Raw genomic sequence first — 16,483 nt, 5'->3', positions numbered from 1 at the left:
CTCTCTACAGCTGGTCGAAGTGATTTTCCTCGCTCCAGCATCTCATGATGAGCTTTCCCCACTCTTCTTCTACATCATTAGGGTGATACCCTGAGGCAGTTTAATTCGGCCAAATTCAATCCACACCTGAAAAACCCACATATACTCTTTTTAGGTCCAAAATACAGCCATGACCTCAGACCCCCAGTTTTAATTTACTCTTTGCACTTCACTTCTTGCTTCTTTACCCAGCCATTCAGCAGTTTTTTCCAAACTGCCTAATAAGAGAAAACAAATGGAATATTTAGCAGTACCTCACCTTGAGGTGAGAGCAAAACAAACACCTCTAAAATACAGGGAGGACTATCTGCTCTAACTCCTGCCATTCTTTCTGCATTTACATAACTCCTCCTATCTCCTCATAACCCCCATTCTGGAAAGGTCAAATGACCATCTCCACAGGTTCAAATTCTCTGGGAATCAAAATGTAATGGAAGTCTCTTTTCTTTCCATCCCAAGGGAACATTTAGCTTCCCTCTAAGAAACTGGGAAAACTCATCCACAAAACTCAAGATTTCTGAATAAATGTATGTCACTTTTCAATAGGGCCCTTAAAAAATACAGATGGTTGCTACTGCCCCTTTCCACAAATTTTCAAGACCAGTCTGAGAATGATGCTAGATTTTTCACCTTAGCATATTGCTGGTAACGCAGGTTGGGAGAAGGACGTTTCGGATGTAACACAGTAGTGACCACAAGGCAAACCAGCAAACCCTAAGTCCCAGCAAAGGATAAGCTTCCTTACCTCCAATAATTTATACAATTCCTCAATTCTTCCTTTTTCTCTCTCCTTGGCCAGAATTTCTGTTTCTTTGAAGTGTATATACTGGTTATAAAGTGCCTACAAAATTAATATTTGGTAAATGAATGAGTAAATGCAAGCAGCCTGGCCCAATTTTTCATACTACCTCACCTAGAAACCAGCAACAGCAAGCTTTGAGACTTATTCCTTAGAATGAATTTATAAAAAAGCAATGATTTTACCTTTAGTTCAACAGGGTTCTGGGGAAAAGATTTATCTGACATCAGTATTGTATGCTGTTTGATCCAGGGAATGAGGGAGTCCACTCGGCTTTGGTATTCTTGCCACCTGGAATCTACTTCCTAATGTCAAAAGGTAAATATCATATACCTTTTGATTAGCAATACACAAAACAAGCACAGCAGAAAGTAACTCAGACCACCCCAAACTACATAAAATCCTTTTCCTCGAACTGCCTACCCAGCTGTTCAGTTTAACACTCAGAGTCCCAGTTTCAAAGCTTCTCAAGAGCTCTCAAATGGGATTTAATTTTCTGACACCCAGAATAGTCTAGGTTGGATGCTACAAAATTAGTGATAGACTCATTTCCCAGGGACCAAGGACAATGACCATATATAAATATGATGTAGATTCAGTTTGCTCTGTATAAAAGTGCTCTGTATACAGTGAGCACTTAAGAACTATGGTCTAATCAATACATTCCACCCAAATAAAGCAAAGTAGAAGGTATTTTTAGAAAGTGTTCTTTTACCGTAGCACTGATCCCTTCTCCACCCTCAGGGACTTTAGGGAAGGCATCATAAATCGAAGACACATAAGTGATTACAGACTTTTCATCTGGAGATGGCACATCCACATCTGAGAGAAAGGGCAAGAAATTTCTTAGTAGAACAAAGGAACCTGCCAGGAGAAGGGATAGTGAATGTTGCCAAACATACTTAACTTGGTCAGCTCTCACCTTCCGCATCCATAGCCGGGTGACCCCCAGTCTTTCTGCCACTTCAAAAGCCTGTTCCAGATTTTCTCGGTTACTTTGGATTTGTACCCTTCCATGTCTATCAGATCAGGTCTGCAAAAGTTCACCAAGGCACATGAAAGGCCACCATCTACATGCCACACATGAATTCACACAAAGAAAACCTCTTTAAAATACCTAGAGCTAAAAAATGGATTGACTCAGAGAGAAAACAATAGGTTTAGAAAGGTTCTAATTCCATTTTTAAATATTAATCCATACCAAGAGCCCAGTGTTCCCTAATTCAAAACTTACACCAACAGCAGCCTGGTTGGATTTCATGGGAAAAGTACCACAAGCTAGTACATAGTGAAAATTGGAGCATGTTTATGACCACTAAGAGTGCAATAATTTTGATTTTTATTATTCAAAATCCTATCTTCCTCACTCCTCTCACTCCAGCCCCTGCTATTCCTCAGCATTCCAAGTAAGCCCTCATGCCAGGCCCTCTGTACTCACCATTTCCCTCCAGCTGAAACACTCTGACCCCTGAGGCCCGCAGGGCTCATGCTCTCACAGCTCTGCTCCAACATCCTCATCATAGAGGCCATCGCCAACCCTCTGTCCAAAATACCACAACCCCTACCACCTTCCATCCCCCCCATTGAACTTATCACTGTGTGGCAGGATATATTTATTTGTGTAGTATCTAATAAACAAATAATCTCCATGAAAGCAAGAACTTTTGCTGTTTTGTTCACTGCATTTGTGCCCAGTGCCTAGAACAGCAGGAGTGCAATACATATTCCTTTTTTAAATGAATAAAATGAATCAGATTCTTGATTCTTGGCTGAGGGGGAAGTGACAGTATAACTAATTACAAACAAGATGAGAATTCCCTCCAGACACACTGAAATTTCACTGCATTTACCTGTATCGGTGAATAAGTGCATTGAACATCTTCCCATCACTCCAGCAAGAGGAAAAGTTGGTGCATTTGATTCCTGTGTAACCAGCTGTCACCTTCTGGGTCCACAGGAGCAGCTTCTCCTTGGCTGACATGTCCCCTGACTCTCCACTAATATAGATGTCAGAGATCTGCCAAAAGATAGGACACAGAGTAATCTTCATACAGCATGGCTCTTAGAAGATGATTTGGCCAGGGAAGGCATGGCATGCCAACAGAGCACTGTCTCTCAGGTGTCTCCATTAGGCGCAGCAACTGTGGGAGTAATAGCCTCCCTGCTGGTCAGTTCAAGGGACAATCAACAACAGGCACTTCCAAGTCTCTGAATCCTAACTTTACAAACTCAACTCACAATAGGTTAGATTAAACACCAGCAGAAGATACTTTAAAATCATTAAAAAAAACAACACCCCAAAAACAAAAACAGGACCAGGAACTTTTACTAATACTTTACTAGTATGAAAGAAAGCTGTAGGCTAATAAATCTTACTAAGATGTCTGAAGAAAGACTATGAGAACAAAAAGGTATGGGTAGCTTGCAAGGAGTCTAGAAAAGGAAGTGAGTAAGTGTTGCCTCTAAGACTGTGATGATAAAATGATGCCTAAGCAGTAATTCCAGGATTCTCATCCACTTGACAGGCACATTTCTCTATAGGAAGAAATCAGGCTGCCACACTTTGATGATACCAATTAGTTAGATCAGCAAATCCAGCCTCCACCCCACCACCCTATCTCTGCTCAGAGAAGAGCAGAGATTCTTACCCCTATCTCTGGCATTCCCCTGACAACCTTCAGATTATTATCTGCTTCCCATATGATACCCTAAAGCAACAAAATGCAGAGTGGCCAGATTCAAATGCTGTATCACTGGGCAGTTATAGTTTTATTGTAAATTAATTAATTTACATCAATCAATCTCTACACAAGTATCATCACACAGTAAGTCAATCCCCTAAAACTGAATCAACTCCAAGTATACTGGGAATAAAAAGAGCTAGAGTTGCAAGAGCTGAGGACCGACAACAGTAGATAACTGCACCCCAGCCATCACTCTGCAAGTCCAATACAGACAGCCCCTCCCTGGTGCCAACTCTATTCCAGTTCTCCTTGACATTTCTAGCAGATTGTTTCAATGACTAGATACCACTCAACAGTGACCTAACCTATCCCAGTACTTTCACTGAATCCACCTCACATACATATTAGGCAACAAATACACTGTTGGAACTAGAAACTAGATCTGTTGAAATCAGAAGGATAGAACTTGAATAAACAAAGTGAAATGTGTTTGGTTTTTTTTTTTACTCAAAAAAGAAATTTCAGTTTATTAATTGACATTGTATGTCCTCTCTGGTGGCACAGTCAATCTCTCAGATGGCATCACCTATCTGCCAATCACAGTCTCTTTGTATTTCATTGAAAATAGTTCAATGAACAGTTTTACTTCAGATTTTTCACAAAGCTGTAATGAGACAGAGAAGTGTTTTGGTCCCTTGGGGCAGGGTAGGACGGGGGCTGGGATCTGTTTGGATTAAGGCCCTTTCTAGACTGTGCACTGAATGAGAAGAATGGGATTATTGTAACCATCACAGTAATTAAATTTGGCTTTTGTCCACCCCTTCATTTAATACTCATATGTGATATGCACAATGCTGTCCTTTGGAATATGCAGAAGCTTTTACTTTAATCTCCCGAATGCAAAAACTCAGCTTCAGTGTCAGGGAGCTTTCTCCCTCGTCTGTATTCTCGAAAGGAAGCCTTTTAGAAAGCAGGGGTAGCCTCAATACCATTCTAGAGACCATAGCACGTCTATCTGAATTCTCTCTCCACCCACACTTACAAAGTCTTGATTAATTCCTTCTCTGAAACTATCTTAAAATTTAATTTGTTCTTAACAATTCAACAAATATTTACTAAACAACATCTCGTCTATGCTTAAAACAATTCCAGACACAACGGAAAGGAACAAAAAAAAATTCTAACACCATTTATTCACTTTGTTGTTACTTCTTGAACAACCACTATGTTCAAGGAGCTGTGCTTAAGTTCTTGGTATATCAAGATAAAAGCGCAACCTTGAGTTTCAAGTTCAAGCAATCCAGAAGGGGAGACAATATATTACACAGAGATCAACGCTGTGATAGAGAGAAGCAGGTAACCTAAACTAGCAATGCCAACGAACTTCTCTGAGACAACAACATCTATGCTGAGTTTTAAGATGAATAGAAGTTACCCAGGTAAAGAGAGGGAAACAAAAAACAGACATGCTTGCCCTGCCATGGTTAAGACATGTCATATCTAGCTAAAATGAGTCATTCCCCAAATTTTGCCAAATGATAACAGATGGATGGAAGAGAGGAATGAAGGAAGAGAAGCTTTGTGGTCCTCTTGAACATATAAACTTCTGGAAATTTATTTACACATACACTTTTAAAATTAAGCAGTATGTCTAATGTACTAACTTAATGCTGCTTTCACTACCTTTACATTTCATAAAACCATGTTATTTAAATTCTTTGCATCTTTGACAACAATGCCTTTTTCATCAATAAAGCTAATTTTTTAAAAAGCCACTGGTTGAGTGAATATTCTAGAAAACATCCTCTCCAGTTTTTTTTAAGATTTCTGAGATACAACAGCACTTTTCTGAATCCATGCAGTCACTGAAAATTTCATCCCCAGCCACAAGAATCCAGTTGCATAGCAATAGATTAGTTTTTTTAAATTCATTCATCCTCTTGATGTTTATTTATGATTTCCATAATGTGACCACTTGCTATCTGTGTGTGTTTTATAAGTGATGTGATTTTTTAAAAGTTTGTAATGTGATTACTACTTATATACAATTATATTCAACACATCAAAATAGGAGGTTAAATTCTCAAAAACAGTAACTAAAACTTTCTTAGATTTTTGGTCTTTTTTGTTTAACTAATTATGTTAGTTGATCTCTACAAAAATTGATATAAATTGAGTAGCAGATGGTGACCCAAATTTATTTATCCTTTCTCATGAAATGATTATAATTTCACTGAGAGCTCAGTAACAATAAAGACTTTATGAAGTCAAATGCAAAGAGAATCCTTTTTCTAAAGGCTAATTTCTAGGGACCACGGGTGGGGGAATCTCACTTGTATTTAGTCATATGTGGTAGATCACATGAAAGAATTACACATAATTTAAAGTCTCAAAAGATCAATAGCAATATATATATAATGATATCCAAAAGAAGATCTCAGCAGAATGAAAACTAGTATGGGCTGTTAGTGATAAAAAATATTTCTTAAAGAAGTATGATTTAAAACTCATACTTGAAGGATATTATAGAATAGACAAAGAGAAAGAGGAAAAAATTCCAGGTAGAAAGTGGATGGAAAGATTGGAAGTTGAACTAATTGGAACAGAGATAGTAGATGATTATGGGTTTGACCTGTTAAAAAGGAAGTTCAAACTGGGCACTAACATAGGTAACATTAGATAGATGATGTGGGGTGGGGAGGATTGGAATTCCAGGCTGAGGAGTTAGAACATTGTAGAAGTCTACGTAAGTCCCAGGGAATAAGACTAGATGAAATGAACAAATAGGTACTTGATTCTCAGGTCCTGAATTTTCTAGCTGACCTCATCCCACAGCAGAGAAGGCATGGGACTTTGAAAACTTTCAGTCAAGAAGCAGATGAGGGTACCATGCAGTTATTTGTTACGAACGCCTCGGTAGAGGGATCTAATGACAACTGTGTTTTACCAACATCAGACTTAGATAAAGGTCAGGGATCAGAATTCCATGAAGAATCTTGGCGGTCTCTCTAGGAAATATAACTAGAATGGAAATCCTACATCACAGAATATGGGTATTTCCCAATTCAACCAAATAGTGTCAAACTACTCTCCAAGTAACAATACCATTTTATACTCTCTCCCAAAAGATATGAAGAGGTTTTCTATCACTCTACATTCTCACTTACACTTGGTATATTTTCAGATTATTTTTGTCCAATACGATGAGTGTAAAATGTATCTCATTTTGATTGTTATATCTTTGATTACTAGTGAGAAAAACAAGTGTATGAGGCACTTAGGTTTCCTTTTTTGTGCATTGTTTATTCCTGGGCTTTCCCTAATTTTCTAACTAGGGCATTTACCTTTACTATTAATAACATTTATTGTGTTTTACTTGTATTGATTCATGTAACTTTGAAAGTAACCCTATAAAGCAGGGGTCTCTAACTCATTTTCACCGGGGGCCACATCAGCCTCACGGTTGCCTTCAAAGGGCCAAAATAATTTTAGGACTGTATAAATGTAACTACTCCTTAACTGTTAAGGAGCTAAAATTACTTTTGGTCCTTTGAAGGCAACCGTGAGGCTGATGTGGCCCCCGGTGAAAATGAGTTAGACACCCCTGCTATAAAGTATATACTATTCTTATACTCAATTTATAAACAAGAAAGTTATGTCATAGAGAAGTTAATAACTTGCCCCGAGGTATATAGTGCTAGGGAGCAGTAGGGCAGAAAGTCAAACTTAGCCAATCTGGTTCGACACTCTTCACTATTACTCCTAGTATCACACTGTCTATATTCTGGATATTCATTCTTTTTCAGTATATGCATCATATAATAACTTTACCATTATTTTTCTTAACCTTCTTTTTGAAATGGACATTTTCAAATAGATACAAAAAGAGACAGAATGGTATATTGAATTCCTATGTACCCATCACCCAGTTTCAACCATTATCAACTCATAACTTATCTTGTTTCATGTATACTCCACCCACTTCAGTCCTTCCCTATTACTATGAAGCAAATTCCACAGAACATCATTTCTTCCAGAAACACTTCAGTGTGTATCTCTAAAAGATAAGGACTCTTTTTAACATAATCATACCACCACTGTTATACCTAAATAATAATGATGATTACTTAGTAATATTTTTAATTAAGTCAAAGTATTTTTGAAAAAGAAAAATCTTTCTTAAGCAAGACTCTAACTGCAATTTTAACTACTATATTCCTACAATAGTGTCATCTAGTTAATTCTGATTTTTTTTTCTTGCAATACAAAGCTAGTATTAGTAAAGCAACTCTCCCTATAATTAAAGAGGAGAAATGGGAAAGGGGTATTTGTATACTGAAAAGGCTGAGCCCAGAAAAATCATATACCAACTGATTTCTTTCACAGCATCACTAGCCCCCCAATATTAGATCTATCACCCGAGATTGCAGGGACTGTAAGGGTTTATGACAAGGACATTGGAATAGAGCCAAATTCTTCATTCAATACAATCCACTAACAGTGTGGGCAAGAAATTGGCAGTGGGAGCCAAGATAGGAGGAAAAAGGAATTTTAATAATTTTCCTTGTTCCCAAAAAGCCAGGTATTGTGGATACTGATAGCAGCTGGGAGTAGGGAGCCCTCCTGAGAGAGAAAGAATGGGCCAGAAGGTCTCGGTCCTGACATCAAAGTCCAATGCTGTTACCCGCTGCCATCCAGCTCCAAATCCTCATCTACTTGTCATGCTGAGAACCATTTTTGCACGGCTGGTCTCTGCCACCCTGCTTCTGCATTAAACTGTTTCTTGACAAGGGGAGAATCAACTATACCAGGTGAACAGGAAGTAGACCATTTAACTTCTATTGTCTAAACCCGCACTCATAAGAATTGCAAGTTTCTATTTCTCTCTGTCCTGAAAAGAAACAAAACCCATTGCAAAGTTTATGTCCAGCCAAAGGCCTGGTCCCATTCCCATTGATATGGTCTGGACTGATCAGTAAGAGAGGCTACATGGACTGAATTATACCAAGGACAGGTGCCACTCTGGAACAGGAATTACTTTCTGAAGAGGGTTACTACTATAACATATTAAAACCAAAACAAGTGCGCGCGGGCGCACACACACACACACACCACACACCACCTCCCCCACCCCCAAACCCAGTCTGAAGCTGCTAGCTGTCTCTTCTTGAGGAAGGACTTGGTGTGTGACTAGCTGCAGCTGCTCCTGACCCCTATGTCCTCCCAGTGCTCTTGCCCTCAGCAGAGGAAATTCAGGCTCATCAAGATGCTCTTGCCTGGAGTCAGTCCACATTGTACAGGCCTGCAGAGCCAGAACACGCTTCCTCTGTCTCTCCTACTGTGGCTGTCCTCAGGCCCTGTGAATAGCCTGCTGGTGAGGGAGCCACTCCCTAAAGATAGTTCCTTCAGAGACCAAGGAGTTCTCAGGCCCTTTTGCCTTAAGGACTTGCATTCTGTAGGGGCTTCACATTTATCTTGAGAAGGAACTTCTCATGTGTCATACAAGATGGTCAGTCTGTGGTCTCCACATCACAGGATAGACACAGAGCCTCAGAAACGGCTTAGCCATCTCAGCTGACAGTCACTTAGTTTCTCAGCCTGGGCTGAGTTTCACAGCTAAGTAATCTGGCTGTGTCTGATCTAAAAGGGTAGAAGGGATGGGATGCAGAGCTTGGCTGCCCAGAAAATGCCACGTATCAATTTGATTCACATACTGAACAGCAAAAGAATCATCCTGTTATCAATACTGTCAAACTACAGATACGGTTCAAAGGTTTCTGCCACCAAACTTTTCCTTAATACTCCTCATGGAGTGGTTCAGAGCCTTCCCTTCCCAGTGAGGAAATCCTGTACCATGGCCACCTATGGTCCATTATCTAGATTTCCCCTAAGAGTCCTTTAAAATTTTCCACTCACACTTTGTAAAAATCTCACACTCACTTATGAGCATGAGTCTTAAATATTATGATGCTTCCACAACTCAACTTAATGCTAGTGGTACCAAAAGAGCAACCAGTTCAGCAGATGGTTGTATCCCCAACTACTCTACACCCATTCCACACAAAGATAAAAGCTGACTTTGACATGAACTCCAATATTTATACACGTCACCCTAGAAACCTTGTTGCCTTCCTTTCCACCTTCTCTCTCCCTCTCTCTCTCCCATACACACACACACACACACACACACACACACACACGTTTATATGGAAAAGCCCAAGGAAGGCTCTTGCCTAACCATATAGTGAATATTTTTCAATGACCACTTTCCCCTGCCAACTGTTGGGAGCCTCCAAACTCTGTAATAACAAAGGACACTGAGACGGGTCTATCTACGGGGAAATTCATCCCCAAAGAAGACACTGCAAACACATCAGCTTAAAATATGGGACTCTCCTCAGCCTCATGCGGTTGGCGATAAGCAGGGCACCAGCAGGTAGGCCATGTCCCTGTTTTGCAGACATCAAGGCAGCTGCCCTACGTCTCAGCAAGGAAAATGTCCTACTTCATCGTTCACCTCTTGCCGCTGTGGGACCCTGAAGTGTGTCTTTCTTCTGCTGAAGAGGGTGGCATGCCAACAAAAGTTCCTCAGTCATTGGTGAATTATAACTTCAGTCACTGTGCCACCCAGGGTCTTGCTGAGTCCTCCTACCCTCTCAGTGTCCAGATCTCTTGAATTCTCACTTGCTCCTTGATCCTAAAAACATTCCCAGCACCCATGCCTCAATATATAACTCAGACAAAAACTTGTGGGAGCCGTAAACAAGTCTAATCAGAAAAAACTTTTCCGAGCCTCAAGCCTTCAAACTTCCTAACCCCTCTCTGTATTAATCTCCAACTCTATGTCCCTCTCCTCTAATGCCAGAATTAATAACCAAAGGAGGATTGGCCCTGTCCACCTCGACAAATATTGAATGAGTGTTGTCACTAGCTGTGCCCTGGCCCTGCAGGAGTAGGATTGCATCAGCTCTAGTAAAAGCATCATTCTCCTGGGGAGAAGAGCAATTACATCTAAGACAGCTGCCTCACCCCTTCGGCATTCCTCACCCCTTCTCCACTCATTTCAGAGACTTGCCTAGGCCTCCCACATCCTTTCTGCTATCTCACAAACTTCCTTTGGCAGGGGAGCTAATAAACAGACCTGCCTGAGAGTAAGTGCTAACTAGCACTGCTCCTTGAGAGAGAACCCCACCAGTCAGCTCAAGCAATTATGCTGCATGGTTACCCAGAATCAGGGACTCCTCAGAGACAACAAGACTTGGTTCTAAGCATCCAGGGGCAGACCTGAAATAGATTCTGTTTGCTAAGCCCAGCAGTCACTAACTCCCAGTCCCTGACACAGTGGTAAGTTTGAGAAGAAGCCCCAAGATCCTCACTGCTCACCACACTCCACTTTAATAAGTTTGATAGCCAGGAATCCAAACAGCTGTTTGCGTATCCCTTGGACATGCATACCTACCTCCTCCAGACCCCATGATGGGGTGTGGCTTGCCTCCAAAGAAAGAGTGCCATCCTCTTCTGAGAATGACATGGAGCTCTTTTCAGGTTCCGTATCTTTAGGCTGGATCCCACGTAAACGTGGCCCATTGCTGCCATAGCCAGAGGAGGAGGGCAAAATGCTCACAGTCATGCCACTGATGGACAAATCACTCTGATAAGTAGGCAGTCTAGGAGCCTGGGGGGACACTCGACCCACGTGCGCAGGCTCTGTGCATCTATGGCCTCTCAACTGCTCCAACAGTGATGAAGAGACAGAACGCTCTGCAATCCAGGAACCTGTCTTGGGGGCACTTAAAATATCCTTGGCTCCTCCCTCCACACTCCAGCCCTCTGAAAGGTGGTCTTCATCTCCTGTGCTGGTGGGGTAATCCATCCTGGGGAAAGTGCTGCTCTGATATCCAGGGTGAATATCTGCTTTCTCCACTGCAGTCTCTCCTTGCAAAGGCAGCAGCACAGCCCTGCTGCTGCAGGATGCTGTCCTCGGAAATTCCACCAGTTGGCTCACTGACTTCTCACAATCCCTCTCCGCTGGGTTATCAAGCAGGTGAGCGATGACAGTCATCCCCTCTTCCAGGGAATCCCAGACCCCTCCGGCAACTGATGACTCATTCTCTAGCAAAAGGTGGGCAGTCTGGATCTCCCCCTGGAATCTCTCCTTCACCTGCACAATCATCCCTTGATCTCCCACCCCTGAGTTGGGGGCCGAGTCTCCAGGCAGTAAAATATTTGTCAGGGGATGTTCTACCCCTCCCACTCCTTCCTCCTTTTGGACACTCACTATTAACTTGGTTAGGGTTTCTGTCTCTTCAATGACTCCAGTTCCTTCCAAGGGTTCTTCCTTAGGAGATACCTCTGGAGTAGGGGTTTTCTTCCCCCTCCACTTCCTTTTGAACCGAACCCTTTTCTTAGGAGATATAGGAGCCTTCTCAGGAATAGCTACTGAATCTTTCGGCTCTTTAACACAGCCCAGTGAATTTCCCATCGCTTTCCTCTCCTAATCTTAGCAAAAACGCAGCTAAGCCGGTCCTGGGATCCCAGAGAAATCCCGACCTTGGCTTCATCGGATTAGATGCACATTTTAAAACATGCACTATGCCGGCAATCCCTCCAGTTCTCTCTCCCTCCCTCCCCGCCTCTCTCTGTCTCTTCTAGCCGCTGCTGATTCAGACAGCCATCTTACAGGCTCAGAGCTGCAACAAGACAAATTCAAAGCATCTCACTGCAGTTCAGAAATCACTTGACCTAAAAGCAGACAGAAACCGGATTGGCTGTAGCTTCCTCTCTCCAAATATGAGGTAATTGGAGCACTGCCCTCAGAAACACAAACAGAAAGCAAAAAGGAGCTAGAAACCAGGGAGGGGAGAAATTAGGGAGGGTGAGGAGGAGGGGGAGCTTGTGAGAGTAAAAGGAAGAGGGAGGGGGAAGAGGAGAGGCCAAGGGAGAAGGTAACCTGGAGGGGGGAGGAGGAGAAGGAGGAGAAAGAGGGAAAAGCAAACCGGGCTGCTGGAACAAACCAGAAAGGGAAGGGCCAAGAAGAACCAGGACCGGGGATGCTGCAATTATGGCCCCCAGACTCTGAAAGAAAACAGATTTCAATTGTTGTACCAACACATCCATAAGAAAATATCAAGCAAGGTAAACATATTCTCTATTTTTTTCAGGTCAGAAATAAAATTATTTTAATCAACTTATAACCTAAGAGAGACTAGAGCCTGATTCTCAGAGTTAAGAAAAGAAACACAGGCCTTCCTCTTGTAGCATTTATTCCCCTTCTTTGAGAGAGATAGAGAAAGAGAAATACCTGTTAAATCTGCTGGCCAATGATTCACTGGGAAAACCCAGAAACCAGTTCTGGGCATAGGATATGGACACCACTTCCACACACAACAGAAGCGGCATCTCTGCTGAGACGTGTGACAACAGTAGTTGCTGCTGCAGCTGCTGCTAATAGCTAACATTATTTTATGTGCTAAGCCCTGTGCTAAGCTATGGATTATTTAATTCTCACAGAGCCACAAAAGGTCAAAACTATTATTATTTTACATTTGACAGGTAAAGAAATAGAATATTAAGAAAGTTGATTAGTTTGCTCAAGGCTACACAGCTAGTAAGTGGCAAACCCAGAACATGAACTGCTGTTGTAAGACTTTTCATTTTGACCCCATGCCACACTAGCTTTTAACCGTGGCAGGGACGGAAGTCTATACTCAGCTAAGTAAAATAGAAAGATGCCCTACCGTTCTAAATTGGCAACTTGACTCATTTGGACCAAGGACTCAGACAAAGAGATAACACTTGCTATTTGGAAGTAAGGAAGGAAATTGCTAAAATGAGGCCTTGATGATTTTTACTTAAATTGCAATAGGGCAGGAAGTCTGAAGAACAGGTCTAAGAAGTTCATTTAAAAGTTATGCTGTTTTGTCAATGGGATTGCCCACCCCAATTTTTAGTATGGTGTCTGACAGATGAGATACCACCACAACCCAAAGGACTCTGAAGGGAGTGGAAGGAAAGAGGTTTTATGAGCTTCTTCTTGCTTATAGCTCTTTAGTCTATACCAAAAGGATCCCAACCCACACAGCAGAGAGAAACAGCCTGCCTGGCTCTAGCTATGTGAGCCCTAAAGACTTGTATCAGTACAGCTCTACCCATCTTTCCTGGAAACTTGAAAAGTGCCCCGCACAAAAGGAGAGCAGTAAGAAGCCCTAAATCAACAGGCCCTCCACAACCACTTCTGAGACCCTACCAAAGCCCCCCGACTGCTTCACAACTTCACTAGGTGTCTCTCCCCTAAGCCTTTCCCTGGCTTAGCACCAACAAAACTGCAGCACCGTCTCATGACCATCACGAACCACGGCAAGAAATAAGACAAGGAGATCGGCACCAGACTGAAACTTTATCAGACTGCCAGAAATCATATAATCAGCAAAAAATATGACATTCCAATGTAATTCTCTGGCAGGCACCAAGCCTTCATTCCTTCAATGAAGAGAACTGGACCTTTTAAGATGCATACCCTCCCTAAGGCCTAAGCTTGAATTTTATTCATGAAATGCAAGCAAATCAAATTCCTGAAAATGATCAACTCAGGACCAGGGAAGACAGCATTTAAGAGGACTGCTCCTCTGTAGGGTTTTTCTGAGAACCTGACAGAACTGAGCATATTTACTTCTGGGAGCATTTTCTTTCTTAAACATTTGCATATGTCAGGCAGATCAGGCCTTTGTTTCCTTTTGCTCCAAAGAAAAACTGGTCTAGGACAGGAGCAGAGAAATGTTAGTAAGGTAGACCTAGGTTCAAATTCCTAGTTCTGTTAACTTCTAGGTGATTCAGTTTCCCATCTGAAAAAATATAAATTCTGTCACCTACTTACTGGGGCTGTGGAAAGGGTGAAAGAGATAATATCTATAAAGTGCTTGGCTCAGTGCCTGGTCTATAGTAAATCCCTTTGTGCCCATTTATTACTGGAGCTAAAAGGTATGAGACACTCCGCCACCACTAGGGTCCTAATATACTCTTTTTCTTGACTAGGCTCTATGGAAAAAGATATGTTTCCAAGGTCTGAGGTTTGGGTGCCTGTTTTTCTTTGCAGGAGCTCTGCTCCCATTATTTAACTAAGTTAACTCTGATCACCAGAGCTTTCCCCTGGGTCTTTTCTCACTTAGCCTGAGCTCCTAACAAGTGGACTACTGCCTTCTAGGGCCTACCCATTCTTCCTGTCTTCTCCTTTGGCATTTTCTCATTAACTGTTTACTCTCCGTAGGTCTCCCACAAAGACAGCCATAGTGAGACTCCACAGTGAAGGAGCTCGCTCTTCCATTCCACAAACGTGAATGGTGCCTCACGGATATGCCAAGCACTAAGGCACCATAAACTACACAAAAATGTAAACCTCAAGTCTACCCAGCTAAGATCATGCTGGGGCTGGGATGGGGGCAGTGAAGGGACTAAATGGTAATATAAAAAAATACAATTAAAAAATTCTTTTTAAAACATCGCACTTGGCCTGAACTCCCTGAAGTGTTTACATTTCAGAGTGCTAGATATATACTAGTATTTAATAAACAACTGAGAGATGGAAAATTAATTTTGTCAAATTCCGACTTTCAAGAACTTATCTTTTAGAAGAACCATAAATCCTAACATGTACTTTCAAACTGGCTTGGACAAAACCAAGAGACAAGAAATTCTAGGATTAGTATCTGGATGTATAACCCAAAAAAGTCAGTCGGTCTCTGTGCTTGTTTGCTCATCAACAAATGAACACAGGAAAACAGACACCATAGTCTGTTTCTCTGGTCTACCCTGCCACACTGCCTTGAGATTAAATTCATAAAATGTCCATTCACTGAACAAATATTTATTGAGTGCCTATTCCTCACCAGTCAAAGAAAACAACAAGAGACAAAATCCCTTCTGTTATTAAGCCTGCATCACAGGGCAGGGATCCGCACACAAGCATGATGAACAACAGTAGGTGTTACCCAGCACAACGCTCAGTCATACAGTGCTTCTGAGAGCAATTCCGCAAAATAAAGGGACATGTACGATCCAGCAACGACAGTCCAGGTGTCTATGCGGAACACTCTCTTGCCTATCTGCATCAGGGCACTTGTATACAGATGTTAACTGAAGGAATAAATGCCTTCTTCATTCAATTACATGTGCGATGGCAAGTAATAGGTGCTGCACACTTGCAGGAGCTCACGTCACAGTCCATGCAAATTACTGAAGATGAACAAGGCAGGTCCTCCTTTTCAACATGAATAAACCTCAAAAACAAAATTTAGATTAAAAAGTAGGATATGTAGAAGATATTCTTTGTGTCAAACCCAAACATTGAAACAATAATACATATTGTTTATGAATACCTCTTCTGTCATGAAGTACAAAAGCATATATGGGAATGATATACATCAACTTCTTCAAGACAGTACTGACGTGGGGTCAGAGAGAGTAAGAAAATTGAGTGCATGTGAAATGCTTTATTTCTTTACAGAGAAAGAGGAAAAATCTGAAGCAAACAAAAATATTGGTATCTGTTAAATTTTGAAGGTGACTATGCACACAAAGATGTGTGCTATACTTTTCTGAGTACTTGAAATTTTCATACCTAAAAACTTAAAAAAGGATCCCTACCATTTAGCACACATCTTTTTAATATGTTAAAAAAACATTTTGGAAACCATAAACCTCTTTATGAAGTTATCAGTACTGCCAGTCTCATCAGTAGTAGCAAAATTTTAATCTGCTACAGCCTCTCCTACAATTGAATACTCCCTTGCTATGACAACCTTGACCTGCATCTGCATCACTGTTCTACTTCATTAGCACCGATAACAGAGTTCAACTACAATGACTATTTTACTGACCCCCTAACGTGTGGTAGTTCTACTGTGCATTTCCCTTTTGTTTTATATAACACGTTCTTGGTGAAAACAACTAACAGATGCTCCATAAA

At 41.4% G+C, this 16,483-nt stretch overlaps 1 protein-coding gene across 1 annotated transcript in view; it reads right to left on the bottom strand.

The window, feature by feature from the left end:
* The window catches only part of MACF1 (microtubule actin crosslinking factor 1), a 325,706-nt gene that overhangs the window by 160,274 nt on the left and 148,949 nt on the right, over positions 1–16,483 (bottom strand). The window contains 10 exon segments of the mRNA XM_036027482.1: positions 1–46; positions 49–93; positions 96–126; positions 785–880; positions 1,024–1,143; positions 1,554–1,660; positions 1,761–1,772; positions 1,775–1,852; positions 1,855–1,871; positions 2,689–2,855. Of these exon segments, the coding sequence (XP_035883375.1) occupies positions 1–46; positions 49–93; positions 96–126; positions 785–880; positions 1,024–1,143; positions 1,554–1,660; positions 1,761–1,772; positions 1,775–1,852; positions 1,855–1,871; positions 2,689–2,855 (719 nt within the window).

Source organism: Phyllostomus discolor, chromosome 5 (genome assembly GCF_004126475.2).
Source record: "Phyllostomus discolor isolate MPI-MPIP mPhyDis1 chromosome 5, mPhyDis1.pri.v3, whole genome shotgun sequence".
Classification (NCBI taxonomy): Eukaryota; Metazoa; Chordata; class Mammalia; order Chiroptera; family Phyllostomidae; genus Phyllostomus; species Phyllostomus discolor.
The sequence above is the reverse complement of the archived record's forward strand: the minus strand, read 5'-3'. Positions and strand labels throughout refer to the sequence as shown.